Genomic DNA, 15,280 nt, shown 5'->3' on the forward strand with positions numbered 1-15,280 from the left:
AGTAACCAAGAAAGACTTATGTCTATATTTTTCAGAGAGAAGAAACCAATTGGCTGGGACACTGATATTTCCTGGCTTACAGGGGAAGAATTGCATGTAGAAGTGTTGGAAAATGTTCCACTTACAACACACAACTTTGTATGTACCTTTACATTTTTGGCATTTCAAAAATGTTCAAATCCTTATGAATGTATTTTTATTGAGGAATATGAAAATGGTTGACTCATTTTGTGTTGACATTTTACATAAGTTGAAAATTTGTTCTTTAAACTTTTGTTTAAAGAGGTTTATTTTCATCCTGATTTCTTTTTAACTTAAAAAGAAATACATGTCTGTTATTAAGAGAAAAAATTGGAATGCTGCAAAAAAGTATATGAAGTAAAAAAATGAAAATCCCCCTCCTACAGGTCAACATTTGTATAGACTAACTGGGTAAATGAATACACAAACATATGCCTATAACTGTAAACCCAGAGTTTTCTCCTTTCTCATTTTTTTTCTCCTGCTTCATTACTTTCCATGCTCTGGTGATATTCCTCACCTTTTTTTATTTATTTTTTTATTCAACAGGATATTATAGACTAAATTATGTCATTACACTTAGCTTTATTTAACAATTGCATAATAGTTCATAGGAATAGAAATTTGGTGTACCTAACCGTTCTTCTATTAATAGCATTTATTTAAATTTTTATATTTTCCAAAAACCTGTTATATACAGGGCTCAACAGAATCTGTATACACATTTGTGTAAATGTTTTTGAAGACTGTGGAGATGAAAGTAGGAGGAGAAATAGCTGGATACTGAGCTTCTCCCTCAGTCTTTTCCCTGTCTGCTTTTTGCATTTGCTCGAGCCTCACATAAGCTAAATGTTACAGTGTGTGGCCTTCCACTAATTTACTGTACATACATAGTTATGCTCAAATTCCAGATGAAGCATAATGAGCTGTGAACCAGAAGAAAGATAGATCTTCCTGTGCCCATCTTATTGACAGAAGGTATCCTTACAGATCCAAACATGTTGCTTAAAATTTATGCTCAAATGCATATTCACATATTTTCTCCCCCTCAGATGTTTTCCTTCCCCCGTTTATCCCTCCCTCTTACTTTTCTTCTCTCATTTTCCTCCTTTATGTGCACAACCAACCAGTTATACATAGTTTTAAAATATAGTTTAATAGGGAAGGAAGGGGAGATAGGAATAGGAAAGACAGTAAAATAAATTGCACATAACTTTCCTATGTTTATATGTGAATACACCACCAATGAAACTCCACATCAAATACAACCACAAGAATGGGACATTATACTCCATGTATGTATAACATATCAAAATACTCTCTACTGTTGTGTATTTATGAACAAATTTAAAAGAAAATACATATATATACACATACATACACACACTCACACGCACACACACACACATATAGTATATGGTTTAATGATAGGAATAAAAGCAGTTGAGTAGTTTAATGAAGGAAGAGGAAATTGAGGGCTTCATGAAACAGTAAGTTATCAGGTGAGTGAGTATGTGTGGTGAGCAAAAAGAATCAGATGACTGAAAAATATTGATACTTTGAAAACATACTTTTCTATGCTATTTGCTGAAGTTCTGCCAGAAGTGTAAAAGATGCTTAGTTTGGTAAGTAATGGCTGCAGAAAAAGTAGTAAAGAAGATATTTTAATTTCTTATCTAACCAGAGACAAATGGAAAAGGAACAAAGCCATAAACAAGAATTTGGCTTTTTCATATCCCCTAGAAAGTGACACATAGGGGGAAAAAGTTGAAGAAAACAAATGTCACTTTTAAAACTGTATAAATGTTCTCAAAAAGGATTGTGTGTCAGAATATAATTTTTTTGATGAAACACTTTTTAAATGACTTCCATTAATGTTGATTGAAAACAATGTTGGTATTAGAATCAATGTAATGTATTATGAAAAGCATCTGTATCTAATAGAATAGATTCAGAAGTTCATTATATATCCAGGTAAGCATTATTAAGATTACAGGTATATACTGGGTCATAAGGTAAAATATATTTATTACTATTATTTGTGATTGAAATTTTGAAAAACTGAGATGATTGAGAATTTACAGCAAAGAATAAGACAGGAGTCATCCATATTCTTGACACTCTGAAATAGTCATTATTAAGAGTTTTGTATTTGTGTGTCCATCTTATGTTTTCTATTCATTGTATACTCAAAACATGTACATTTTAAGCAATTCTATCTTTGGTAAGATGGATTTTCCCTAGCAGAGTTTTGTTTTTGTTATCCATGTTATATATCACTTGCCTTTTGACAGGGAATTTTTATATATTGCCTTTTAAGTATGGTGTAAATAAATATTCACTAATAAGTTTAAATTGCCTGAATATTCTAATCCCCCAACAATTGATAGTTTGTAAAAGTATTTTTTATTGCTGTGTGTGGTGGCCCACTCCTGGAATACCAACAAGGGAAGCTAACTAAGGCAGAAGTATCTTAGCTTTGAGATCAAACTGGGCCACACAGCAAGACCCTGTGACCAAAAAATAATTTTTTTAAAATTTGTATTTAGATGATTTTCTTATCCCTCATCCAAATTAGTTCTGATTTTCGTATGCTAGTTTTTGTCTTTTATAAATTATTATTTTATATTTGTACCCAAATGGTACATGTATATGCTTTAAAAAAGTACAGAGGTGCCAAGCACAGTTGCACATGTTTGTAATCTCAGTGACTCAAGGCTAAGCAGGAGGATCACAAGGTCAAGGCCAGCCTCAGCAAGTTAGTGAGACCCTGTCTCAAAAAATGAAAAATGCTTGGGATAGAGCTCAGTAGTAAAGCACTCCTAGGTTCAATCCCCAGTACCAAAAACAAAAGAAGTGCAGAGGTGCTTATAATTAATAAGTATCTGTTGCCCCATCCCTTGCTAGCTTCTAATGCTAAATTTCACCAGCCTTGTTTTCACTGGTGTACATTAATTATAATCAACCTCAGAAAGTTACTTTAAAAAAAAAAAATCTCTGTGCACTATTTGACATTTAAAGTGTAGTTAGAAAGTAACATGTAGTGAACAGCATTTCTGTCTCAAGTTGTATTTCTGATTTAGCTGTACATTATATATATTATCTTTTAATTAAAAGACCCTAACCTATAGAAATCACTTTTTGGTAATTTTTAGAAGAAGTGTCATTTCAGTTAAGCTAATCATTTTATTTTTGAACCACAGGTGATAGGTTCTGATTCTTTCACCTATTTTTTAAATCATCTTTGTATTCTCTCACTCTTCCTCTCCACTTCTGCTCTCCTTAACCCTCTCCAGAGGAGACTACTGTTCATTTTTAATAGTTTGTTTTGAGCTCATTGGATAACTGCTGTCATATCACTAAATATTTTTAGCCAGTTTCTTGCTTTATCAAGTTTAGATATTAGCATTGCACTCTTCTCCTTTTCTCTCTCTTTATTTTTTAAATTTCTCTTCTTCAACTGGGCATCTTTTTATTTTTATTTTTTTGGTACCGGGGATTGAACTCAGGAGGTACTTGACCACTGAGCCATATCACCAGCCCTATTTTGTATTTTATTTAGAGATAGACTTTCACTGAGTTGCTTAGGAGCTTACAGTTGCTGAGGGTGGCTTTGAACTTAAGATTCTCCTGTCTCAGCCTCCCAAGCCACTGAGATTACAGGCGTGTGCCACCATGCCTGGCCTCCATTGGACATCTTTGTAACTGGTGTTCTTGTTTCATCAACACCAGTCAGCATTCCTTCTCTCTCCTCTTTGTACAATAATTAAATTATACCCTTCTTTCTCCATCATTTTGCCTTTATTCTCTCATTTTCTGCCTCTATATTTATGTTGTGAAGCTGAAATCTTTTACTAGTCTTTTGTTTCTCATTCTTCTTGACTTCTGAGTTTTTAATTTGGGTGTTGGGATAGAAGATAAATGCATGTTGCCCATTACTATCTTTTTACTGGGGGGTAGTACCCAGGGTTGAACTTGGGCACTCAACCACTAAGCCACATCCCCAGCCCTATTTTTGTATTTTATTTAGAGACAGGGTCTCACTGAGTTACTTAGTATCTCACTTTTGCTGAGGCTGGCTTTGAACTCACAATCCTCCTGCCCCAGCCTCCCAAGCTTCTGGGATTACAGGCATGTGCCACCATGCCCAACCCATCTACTATCTTGAACCCTCTGGTTTTCATGTTTATATTTTAGAATGTAAGTTTTTATGATACAAATGTATTAAGACTTTGTTAAATATGCTAATTTCTAAAAGGGTTCTTTCAAGCTTTTGAAATTCTCTGCTTTTTTTTACTTTGTAGGTACGAAAAACTTTTTTCACCTTAGCATTTTGTGACTTTTGTCGAAAGCTGCTTTTCCAAGGTTTCCGCTGTCAAACATGTGGTTATAAATTTCACCAGCGTTGTAGTACAGAGGTTCCACTGATGTGTGTTAATTATGACCAACTTGAGTAAGTAATCCAAAAGAACCTCTCTTTCATATTATAAAACTAGTTGTCTTGAAAGTCCATGAAGGATTTTCTGTCCAGTGTAGTTTTTACAAGGAATTTTTTAAAGTATGATTAAAGAATAGCTTGTAACGTACAATAACATGGAAATGCCAGAACTTCTTTCCCAAATTGTAGTTCAGGTTCAGCTATACATTTTATTTATATTTTATATTCGTTTTTAATTAATAAAGACCCCTAGTCCATAGAAATCATTTTTGGATAGTTTGTGGGAAGAGACCTGATGTGTCATTTCAATTAAGTTGACCATTATAGTTTGAGGTCTAATCTGTGATTTACTTTGTGAACTACTTTTATATTCTCTCTTTCTCTCCCCTCCCCTTTTCTCTCTCCCTCTCTTTCTCCCCCACTTTGTGCCTCCTTCCCCAGTTTATTTAAAAGTAAGGTATAAAATCTTCATACCCAGTTTATTCCTTCCTAAAATTTCTTTTTGCTTTATGCTGGAGTTTTTCTAATAGATTAGTCCAAATCTATTATAATCTCTTTTCTGTCATTATTGTTGTTTCTTCTGTTAAGGTCTTGTATATTTCCTGATCACTTCCTGAGCAAATAGTATTTAACTCCATACTTTAAAGTAAATTATGATAATATAATCTAATTTAGCAATAGATACTTGTTCTTCTAATTCTTTAACTATGAAGCATGAGTTTTCCCCTTCTAATATGTAGAAATTTGCTGACAAGAACAATTAGTTAGACTCTGAGCTTGCCTTTGAAAACACAATGTAATATTTTTAATAAGTCTTTAGACAAAAATACAACTAATTAAAATTTAACAATTATTTCTCAAAGTAGAATTTGATCTCATATTTTCCCAATAACTATGTATTCTGATGTACTGAAGCTTCTGGGTTTTGCACAAGTTAGGTTTGTTTTGTTTTGTTTTGTTTTTGCCTCACAGTTTGCTGTTTGTCTCCAAGTTCTTTGAACACCACCCAATACCACAGGAGGAGGCCTCCTTAGCAGAGACTGCCCTTACATCTGGATCATCCCCTTCTGCACCCCCCTCAGACTCTATTGGGTATGATTTGACTCCTGCTGTTCAGTGACATGCTATAAGAACTGCCTTCTAGCACTCGAATTGGTAAATTAAGGAATTCTCTTTTCAAATAACTTATTTTATTTTATTTTATTTTACATGCATTTGGTACACAGGTGGGATTAAAGCTGGTGTAGACTTTCAGAACCAGATCTGAAAAAAATCAGACAACAGAAAATTTTTAGATAATATTAGATACAGAACTATATTACTTTCTTTTATAAAAGTTGCATTAGCATATAAAACATTTGCAAATAATTTAAAGATAGCATATTATTGTAATATACAGTATTATATTATATAAGAGTATGTTAAATTGTGAAATGAGGATAGGTATTTTCATGTTAAGAAAAGGGAGAGTAGTATAAGAGAGAATGCTCAGGAAAACTAATGGAGAAGATGGGATTTGAACTAGACCTTAAAGAATGACTACAATCTGAGTAAACCTAGGAAATATGGTGATAGGGAATGGAGAAGAAACATAAATGAAAGGAATGAAAGCTGATCACAGTGGCACATGCCCATAATCCCAGCAGTTTGGGAGGCTGAAGCAGGAGGATTGCTAGTTCCAGGCTAGCGTAGGCATTAAAAGGGTTGGGTATGTAGTTCAGTGATAAAGCACCCTGGACTTAATTCCCAATGCCAAAAAAAAAAAAAAGAATAAAAATGGCAGGATTAAGACCTAGCAAAGAAAGACATCTTGAGAAGTGCCAAGTATAAGACCAGATTATACATAGTCTTGGAATTTAGACTGGAATTTATTTGACACTTGAAAGAGACAGGGCTGGGTTTGTGGCTGCCAACTAGGTAGTAAAGACTGAGAAGCAACGAAGACCTGAACTGGAGTGGGAGAAGGTATGGATAGTCTTACCGTGCAAAAGAAAGAAATTGTAGCTCAGTGGAGCGCTTGCCTTGCATGTGTGGGGCCCTGGGTTCAATCCTTATCACCACATAAAAATAAATAAATAAAAATCAAGATATTGTATCCATTTACAACTAAAAAAAAATTTTTAAAAAAAGATTCATAGTGGGAAAAAAAAAAAGAGAGAGACCTGGTATTGTTGAGTTAAGAGGGTATTAGTAATTGGCACGTACTCAAGTCTGCCTACTCTTTTCCTACTGGATTTGAGATGGCATTGTGTATGCTTATATCTGGAAGCATATAAAAAAAAAGTTTCTATAGAATATCCCAGAGAAATTTAATTCAGAAATATTGTCAGTTTTTACCCTACTACCTCCCACTCTTCACAATGTGATATTTCTCTAGACTTCTATATAGATAAAAATAATCATAAGTTGACACTTCTAATAGACCTATAATTTTTGTGAAGCCAACCTTCCTGGAGGTCTCATAGATTAGAAAATTTAGCAAAGAATTTTATGTTAATGAGTGGGTGTATTTGTCCATTTGGAACACCAGAAAATGCAACCACTGTGTTCTTTTGTCAGGTTATAACAATTCTTTGAACTCATTTTATTCCTACTGCTCTGCCATTATTTGTGTGCAGCTCTGTGGGTTTTTTAAGACAATAAAGTCAAAATGTTTTTATTGTGTGTTTGGGTTTTTAATTAATCATTTGGCTATGACATTTTCTTCTGACAGAATCTATAGACCATGATGACTTTCTAATGAGAGGTCCCAGTTCTTTGAGCAGAGTTACAGAACACCATAATGAAATTATCTTGGCCTCTCTGAAGGTTTGCAGTGGCAACAATTCAGGAAGGAGTGCTGTCTTAAGAAAACATATGCCTATGCCACAAGTATTTTATTCATAACTGAAGTAGATTCTGGTCTTGAGCAAATGAATAAGATGTTCAAACTTATTTAAATCATTTTCTTGATGCTTTTATGTCATGGTGTAGATGGTTGCCTCTGTAAAGATAAAAGTTGGTCATATTCAGTATTGGAACTCACTTGCATTTTGTTTTTAGTCTTGATATAACAGTCATAATGATCATAAAGCAAGTGTCATAACAGATGTAATCAAGAAATTTTGGAAAAGTGATATATTACACAATTTTGGTAAAAAATTAGAGATGCCTCTTTTCTACTTCTTAAAAATGCTTAAGAGTGTATACATTTAGGAAAAGCCAACATTTAAAATTTGCATATCACTGAACAAAAGTAATTACTTTGCTTCAAAATTTAAATATTCTAGCTTGAAAATTAGGTCTGACTTATTGGTAATATACTACACAGTGCTAAAATTTTTTATTTTAAACTTGGTACTACTTTAAAGAAGTTTGCAGCAGGGGAATGTAACATTGTCATTGAGTAAAACCCAGTTGGATGTCTGCCAGGGTACTTCAAAGGGTATAAATTACCTTGGTCCAGGTAAAGATTTCCCAGATATGGAAGCTCAATTTTATCCATTCCCAGAAATGATGAGAATATTAATATAGGAATATACTGATTTACATTAAACAAAGTCAGAACAGACTGCATCAGAATATCCAGTAATTCTTTCTGTAAGAATTATGCCTGTTATATAAATCAGGCTTCTTGTATTGGATGGGCTGGCATTCTTTCAGAAGATATTTATAGGAAACCAAATTATGATGGTTTTGTCAAGCATGGAATTAGTACAGAGTACTAATTTTAATACTACTTATAGACTGATTTGATTTGAAGTTTCAGGGCAAGCACATACTTTTTTAATTTTTTTTAAAAAATTATACATGGACACAATATCTTTATTTTGTTCATTGATTTTTATGTGGTGCTGAGGATCAAACCCAGTGCCCCACATGTGGGAGGCAAGGGCTGTGCCACTGAGCCATAACCCCAGCCCAGGCACATACTTTAAATCAGGTCTTAAAACTGGAAAAAGCCCAAATTACCTAGAACTGTATAGGTTAGTCTAATCAATGCTATAATTGATCCGGTATGGGTAGAAGTGGCAAATCATTCTTGAAACTTACTGAGTTAGGACAATGTCAGAAACATACCGGATGACAAGTCAGAGATATATATGCAAAGAATATGATCCAGAGGCAAAATAAGATATTTAATACACCAGGATATGATAACTTGAGGTATTGTCCAAAATTGCAATGTATACTTGTCCTCAAGACTAGGTGACTGTGGATCAAAACACACCTTCCCTTCCAGGTGATACTAATGTCTTTGATTTTATATAATTGGCAGTCATTCTCTTTTTCTATCTGTTTGGTACTGGGGATTGAACCCCGGGGCACTTTACCACTGAGCTACATCCCCAGTTTTATTTTATTTTATTTTTATTTTTTATTTTGAGACAGAGTCTCCTAAGTTGTTGAGGGTCCCATTAAGTTGCTGAGGCTGGCTTCAAATATTCAGTCCTCTTCCCTTAGCCTCCCAACTCATTGACAGGCATGCACCACCACACCTGGATATTCTCATTTTCTAATATATACATTCTTTTCTTTAGATATGATAATGAAACTTGCCAAATTAAATTCAGGATTTTTTTTCTTGCCTCTGGATCATATTCTTTGCGTACATATCTCTGATTTTTCATCCAATATGTTTCTGTCATTGTCCTAATTAAGTTTCAAGAAATATTTACTGCCACTTCTGCCCATACCAGATCAATTATAGCATTGATTAGACTAACCTATACAGTTCTAGTTAATTTGGGCTTTTTCCAGTTTTGAAACCTGATTTAAAGTATGTGCCTGGGCTGGGGTTATGGCTCAGTGGCAGAGCCCTTGCCTCCCACATGTGGGGCACTGGGTTCAATCCTCAGCACCACTTAAAAGTCAAAAAACAAAGATATTGTGTCTATGTATAATTTAAAAATTTTTTTTTAATAAAGTATGTGCTTGCCCTAAAACTTTAAATCATCAGTCTATAAGTAGCAGTTAGTTGTCAGTTCACTTTCCAGGTTTTTTGTTATGTTTATTGTTTTGTTTTGTTTTGTTTTAACTAATGTAATTTTTTCATTGTTTTACTTCTCTCACAATTCCTTAGCAGAGGGCATATATTTGTAGCCTAAGGCAAGAAATGGGATGGCTTTGTCACAAACCAAATGTTTCTCAATAACCAGAAAGCATAAAAAGGACCCAAGTGAAACATGCTAATTTTCCCAAAATTTAGTTCCATAAGTCTTGCCTATAATTAGGCTGATAATAATTTTTAGTACCTAATGTCTTATTATTTATATATCAGTTATATATGAATTCATGTAATTAAAATGAGCATGCAAAGTCAAAAATTTTCTCCTGTCCTTAATAATTGTGCTTTTTTGTGTGCTCAGAGAAGTAAGAATGTAAAAATTAGAATTTATACCCCATTTGATTCAAATGTATATGTCAAGATCATTGTATTGTCATGAGCAACTAATAAAAAAAAGCAAAATGAAAAAAAATAAAATGAAAAAGAGAAGTAAGGATGTAAACTGGCATGGTTCAGATTCTGTTGACATTTTATTTGGAGGATTTTGTCACTACTGAACTTTCTTTCCTTTTCAAACCTTTATACATTTCTTTTCCTTCTATATTTTCTTACCATTCCTCTCCAAACCCTCTCCTGTCACAAAATGCTTTATTCCCTCATCATTGCCTTTCTGGCCTAATAACTATTAAATAATGCTGATCATTTAGAAAGCTTTCATAAGATGGGTGGAATGATAACAAATATAGGTAAAGAGCTTATTAGCACTTCATTGGTCCTGATGGTGGAGTTCAGTGAGACAGCCACATCTTCTACCAAGTGATCCTCCCTGCTCCTACTGTAGATATCTTTTCTGAGGAACATAGGCTTCTTACAGGTGCTATGGTCTATCCTCAGAACTTTAGGGTTTTTGTGTCAAGTTTGTTTTAGGGCCAGTGAAAAATCATACTTCCTTATTTATCTACAGTATCAAAGTAGGTCACCCTGTAACCTATTTTGGTGGTTTGATTAAAAACCAGTTTTTAAAAAATAAATGCTTTAATCTTTATGATTCTCTTATGTCTTTGATATCAATCATTGAGAATGATAAAAATTTCAAAATGAGAAAAGTCCTGGCACTGTGAAGATCATCTTCTGAATTTGGAAATGATCTTTTGATATTGTTTAGAATTTTCATACAACTTAGGTGTTTGGTAGCAGGTACATTTTTCAGGTCCTGAAGTGTACAGATTACATTCCCAAAATATTTATAACTTCCTAATATTGTTCATAAATTTTTTCATTTAAGTAATTTCAGCTCTCAAGAAATGCAAAGTTAGAAAAAATAGATTTTATTCAATCTCTTAACTAGAACATTTTTCTATAATTTTAAAAAGAAGACCCTCTTCTTCAGCTGATTAATCATTGGTAATTTCTAGTCGTTTGTAGATTTCCTTTAAGTTTTCTGGGTAAGAATCAAGTGTTCTTGTTGATATTTTCTGAAGGTTCTGCTTGAACATAGCAACTTTGGCAGTTCTAGTTGTAGGTCTGTTAGTCCTCTTTAATGTTTCTTATAAAGCTATTTCAGCTGGAATGTCAGTGCTTTATTTTAAAGATTTTTCTGATAAACAAAATCTTTATATCTTTCATTATTTAATATTATTGTCTCTGTACAGTTGCTCTTTATCTTATCTTTCAATGACTTGATTTTTCCAGGCCCCAAATTCTCACCAGTCCGTCTCCTTCAAAATCCATTCCAATTCCACAGCCCTTCCGACCAGCAGATGAAGATCATCGAAATCAATTTGGGCAACGAGACCGATCCTCATCTGCTCCCAATGTGCATATAAACACAATAGAACCTGTCAATATTGATGTAAGTATATAGCATTGCTAGAACTGAAATTTCAGATCTGCTTCTTTATTTTCCTGTTATAATTATAAGGTAGATCAGAAACAAGTGTCATCTTTCATTTATCATTTATTTTAAATACTAGGCTTTATATGAATCATAGTTCAGAAAAGCCTGTCAGATTCTGTGATGATATTAAATACTTCACTGGTGCCAAACTAGAGTTACTCTGACATTTTCCTTAATGACACTATCCCTGTAAAAGTTTTATCTTCAAATGAAAATAGTGTAAATATCAAAAGGATTGATAGAGGTCCTTGGGAATGCATGAACTTCTCTAAAATTCTTATAAAATTGATTATGATTATGCTGTAAAAGTTATATATGAAATTAACAGTTTCAAATGGTACTGCCATAAGCTTGGCATTCTAACCACAAAACTTGATTCTTTGTATGTTTAAGAATTAGTCTAGGGCTGAGGTTGTGGCTCAGCGGTAGAGCACTCACCTAGCACGTGCAAGACTCTGGGTTCGATCCTCAGCACCACATAAAAATAAATAAACAAAAATAAATGTATTGTGTCCAACTACAACTAAAAAAATAAATATTAAAAAAAGAATTAGTTATAGTTGAAACTATAAGTTAAATTTTATTAAATGTTAAAAACAAAAACTTTTATTACAAGCTGGGTATAATGGCTGTAATCCCAGCAGCTCAAGAGGCTGAGGCAAGAGGATTCCAAGTAAAGGGCCAGCCTCAACAATTTAGTAAGGCCCTAAGCAACTTAGTGAGAACCTATCTCAAAATGAAAAGGACTGGGGATGTGGCTCAGTGGTTATAAGTGCTGCTGGGTTTAAAACCCAGTACCAAAAAAATAAATAAATAAAACTTTATCATAAATTTTAATTTCATCCAAAAATCAGACTTTCTTCCCATATTTTACTATAAAACCTTTTCTCCATTGGTGGTTCAAGTAAGTGGCTTTCCTCTTGTGCCATTTTTCCTTAACTAGTAAATAGGGGAGGAAAATATGGGAATAAGGAGATTGTGAAATAAGAAATCAAACTATATTTCTAATCTCTGTTTGTTCTGATTGTATCCAAAATTTTAATCTTCATCTTTACTACTTTTGAGGGGCTTGGGGGGTGCAAGGTATTGAACCCAGTGATGTTTAACCACTGAGCCACATCCCCAAACCTTTGTTTTGTTTTGTTTGAGAAATGGTCTCGCTAACTTGTTTAGGGCCTCACTAAGTTACTGAGGCTGGCCTCCAACTTGACAATCCTGCCTCAGCCTTTTGTTATCTTTACTTTTAAAACTAACGTCCTTTTAAATTGTTTCTCTTATTCTCTGCTTGTGACTACTAGTCTCCTGGTCTCTCATAATTGAACTTTCAAAGTGTCACTCTGTATCTTGCCTTTTCCTCTTTCTCATAATCAGCTTTTCCTTTTCATGTGTGTCTCAAACTGGTTCTCACTTATTGCCACCACCATTTAAATTTATATTTCCCGCTTGAAGTACTTACTACATTTATCTCCTAAATGGATTTCCTTCCATTGATTTATCTATACTATCATCAGGATAATTTTCATAACATATTTATCATCCTCTTTTACTTTATTCTAAAACTTTGAGGGGATGGAGTTGTAGCTCAGTGGAAGAGCGCTTGCCTAGCTTGTGTGGCTCACTATGTTTGATTCTCAGCACCACATATAAAAAAATAAAGGCCCATCAACAACTAGAAAATATTGAAAAAAATTTTCAGTGATTTACCATTGATTACAAGATAAAGTATGAATTTCATTCATGTTCAGTCACCTATTATCCCACTAAAAAGATGTACTTTTGACTCTAAGCTAGGCAATTAGTAATTAAGGATGAATTGGGACATGGTCTTTGCCTTTAAAGAAGTCACAGTTTTAGTGGATGAATCAGAGATACAAATAAATAATCACAAAATATCTAATGAGAGTTTAGAGAATAATAAACTCTACCTCATTGGATGTAGGAATATTTAGCAGAGAAAGGATAACATTGAAGCCAGATTGTTAAAGATGAGTAGGAATTTATTAAGTATACCAGGTAGGGAATTAGGAGTATGAGATATCAGCTCTAGACTTTCGAAAAAGTGGTCACATGGAGGATAGATGAATGGGTATTGCATCTAAAGGCAAGATTGTCAATAATGTGGCTTTTGCAGTATTCTAAACAAGAGCCAGTAAAAGCTGAAACTGAAGTTGTAGCAATGGTGTCAAGATAGTGAGTTGAAGGAAAGGAGACTATAAATTAGTGAATTCAAGATAAGATTCCTAAGAATCTGTAAAATGGCTACTACTTATGAATGCTTACTGTGTACCAGATACTCTGATAGTGCTATAAATAAATTTTCTTGTTCTAGCTTCATATAAATTCATGGGTTAAGTACTATTATTATCTTTAGTTCACTGTTAAGAAAATTAGAATAAAGTAAGAGTGAGAGAGGATGATAAATTTACAGAGATTAAAGAGTACACCAAGACCACAACACACAGCTGATAAATATATTTGAACCTGGCCTTCCTTTCTTATGCTTACCCATTATACTGTATAGTAGTAAAGGAGGGAATTGAAAGAAGAGGAAGAATAGATAATGATGTCCTACACAAACTATGAGGAAGTAAAGATGGATGGATATAGCTCTCTACAAACTGTATGACTTTATTATCCAACTAATAGTGCCTACCTAGACACTTCTTTTTATGCCCAGTACATAAGAATTCAGAAATTATAGCTTATGTTATTATACAAATATTTATGGATGTAAAGGCAGGACCAAAAGTTCTTCTGATGGTTTTGTTTATCATGCTGAAGGAAAGAAATGTAAGAGAAGAAACTACAAGAGAGTGGGAGAAAGTTTGAAATAATCAGATTTGGAAACTAGAACGTCCTGTTTAACCTGGAACAAGTAAAAAGATTGTCGAGGAGTTTTAAGAACACATTTGAAACTGAAAAATGCAAGTTTATGTTGGTACTAGCTGTAGGTTGTAAGAGTGGAGAAAGCCAAATTTGGTCAGTTCATAGTTGTTGTAAGTTTCCGGGTAGATGCAGCGAAAAGAAAGGGATATGGCCTTTCTCTTATGTGTCCTTGTGTCTAGAAGGCCCTTAACTATACTCCTGTTTTTCCAACCCTCCCTCAGACATTTCTTCAAATGCTTCCCCAATGATAAAATCCTTTATGTAGGACTAAAAATCTTATTGCCAAAAGCACTTGGTTGACAGTAACTTAGCAACAAACTGATATCTCCTCTATAATATTTTAAGTTGTTATAATTATATCATTTAATTTTCATGAGTGTACATTTCTCTTACAATGAGTATAAATTTTCAAAACCACAGAAAGTTAATGAGACTACCAGAATTTTGTATTTATTGGTAGCGATACCCCTAATACCTAGCACCTTGTTTGAAGTTTTATATGCGTATTTATTGATTATTCTGTAGAAAATGTTGAAGACTTTATGTGATACACTGAACATGACAGAAATATACCTATAAATAATATTCTTTGTTTTAGCTAGCAAACAAAAAGCTGCCTGTTGGCAAAGGGCCTATTTAGATACATTTGGGGCCATTCAATCCCTCACATTTAAATTAAACTGAGTAAGCAAACTAATCCAAGTTCTGCCTATCAAGTTCCAAATTGTACAACAGAGTGACTTCCCTACTACTAACACTGTTGTAACTGTATTTTAATAACAATGATAAATTTAATAAAATTCTTATTTGAGCTATTTCGATCTTTTTCCCTCTTTTGTAGTATGTCCTTGTGCATCCATATTTTATGATGGTATTCAGTGTACTTTTAACTTTGTATTTTTCATCTTATTGTGAATGTGTTTCATGATTTAATCTTCATTATTGTTTTCATGGTTGCATAATACTTCATTAAATTGATACTCCATAACTTACTTAACCATAATTTGTCAAAATGCCAATCATTGGGAAATAATTATTTCTGACTTTTTAG

The 15,280-nt window shown here is 33.5% G+C and overlaps 1 protein-coding gene across 3 annotated transcripts in view; it reads left to right on the plus strand.

Annotated features, from left to right (window-relative positions):
• Positions 1-15,280, plus strand: part of Braf (B-Raf proto-oncogene, serine/threonine kinase) — a 177,600-nt gene that overhangs the window by 110,220 nt on the left and 52,100 nt on the right. For all 3 annotated transcript variants that reach the window (XM_026405387.2, XM_077795927.1, XM_026405385.2), the window contains exons 5-8: positions 36-138; positions 4,326-4,474; positions 5,432-5,551; positions 11,139-11,298. In XM_026405387.2, the coding sequence (XP_026261172.1) occupies positions 36-138; positions 4,326-4,474; positions 5,432-5,551; positions 11,139-11,298 (532 nt within the window). The remainder of the gene's footprint in view (positions 1-35; positions 139-4,325; positions 4,475-5,431; positions 5,552-11,138; positions 11,299-15,280) is intronic.

Source organism: Urocitellus parryii, chromosome 3 (genome assembly GCF_045843805.1).
Source record: "Urocitellus parryii isolate mUroPar1 chromosome 3, mUroPar1.hap1, whole genome shotgun sequence".
NCBI classification, from domain to species: domain Eukaryota; kingdom Metazoa; phylum Chordata; class Mammalia; order Rodentia; family Sciuridae; genus Urocitellus; species Urocitellus parryii.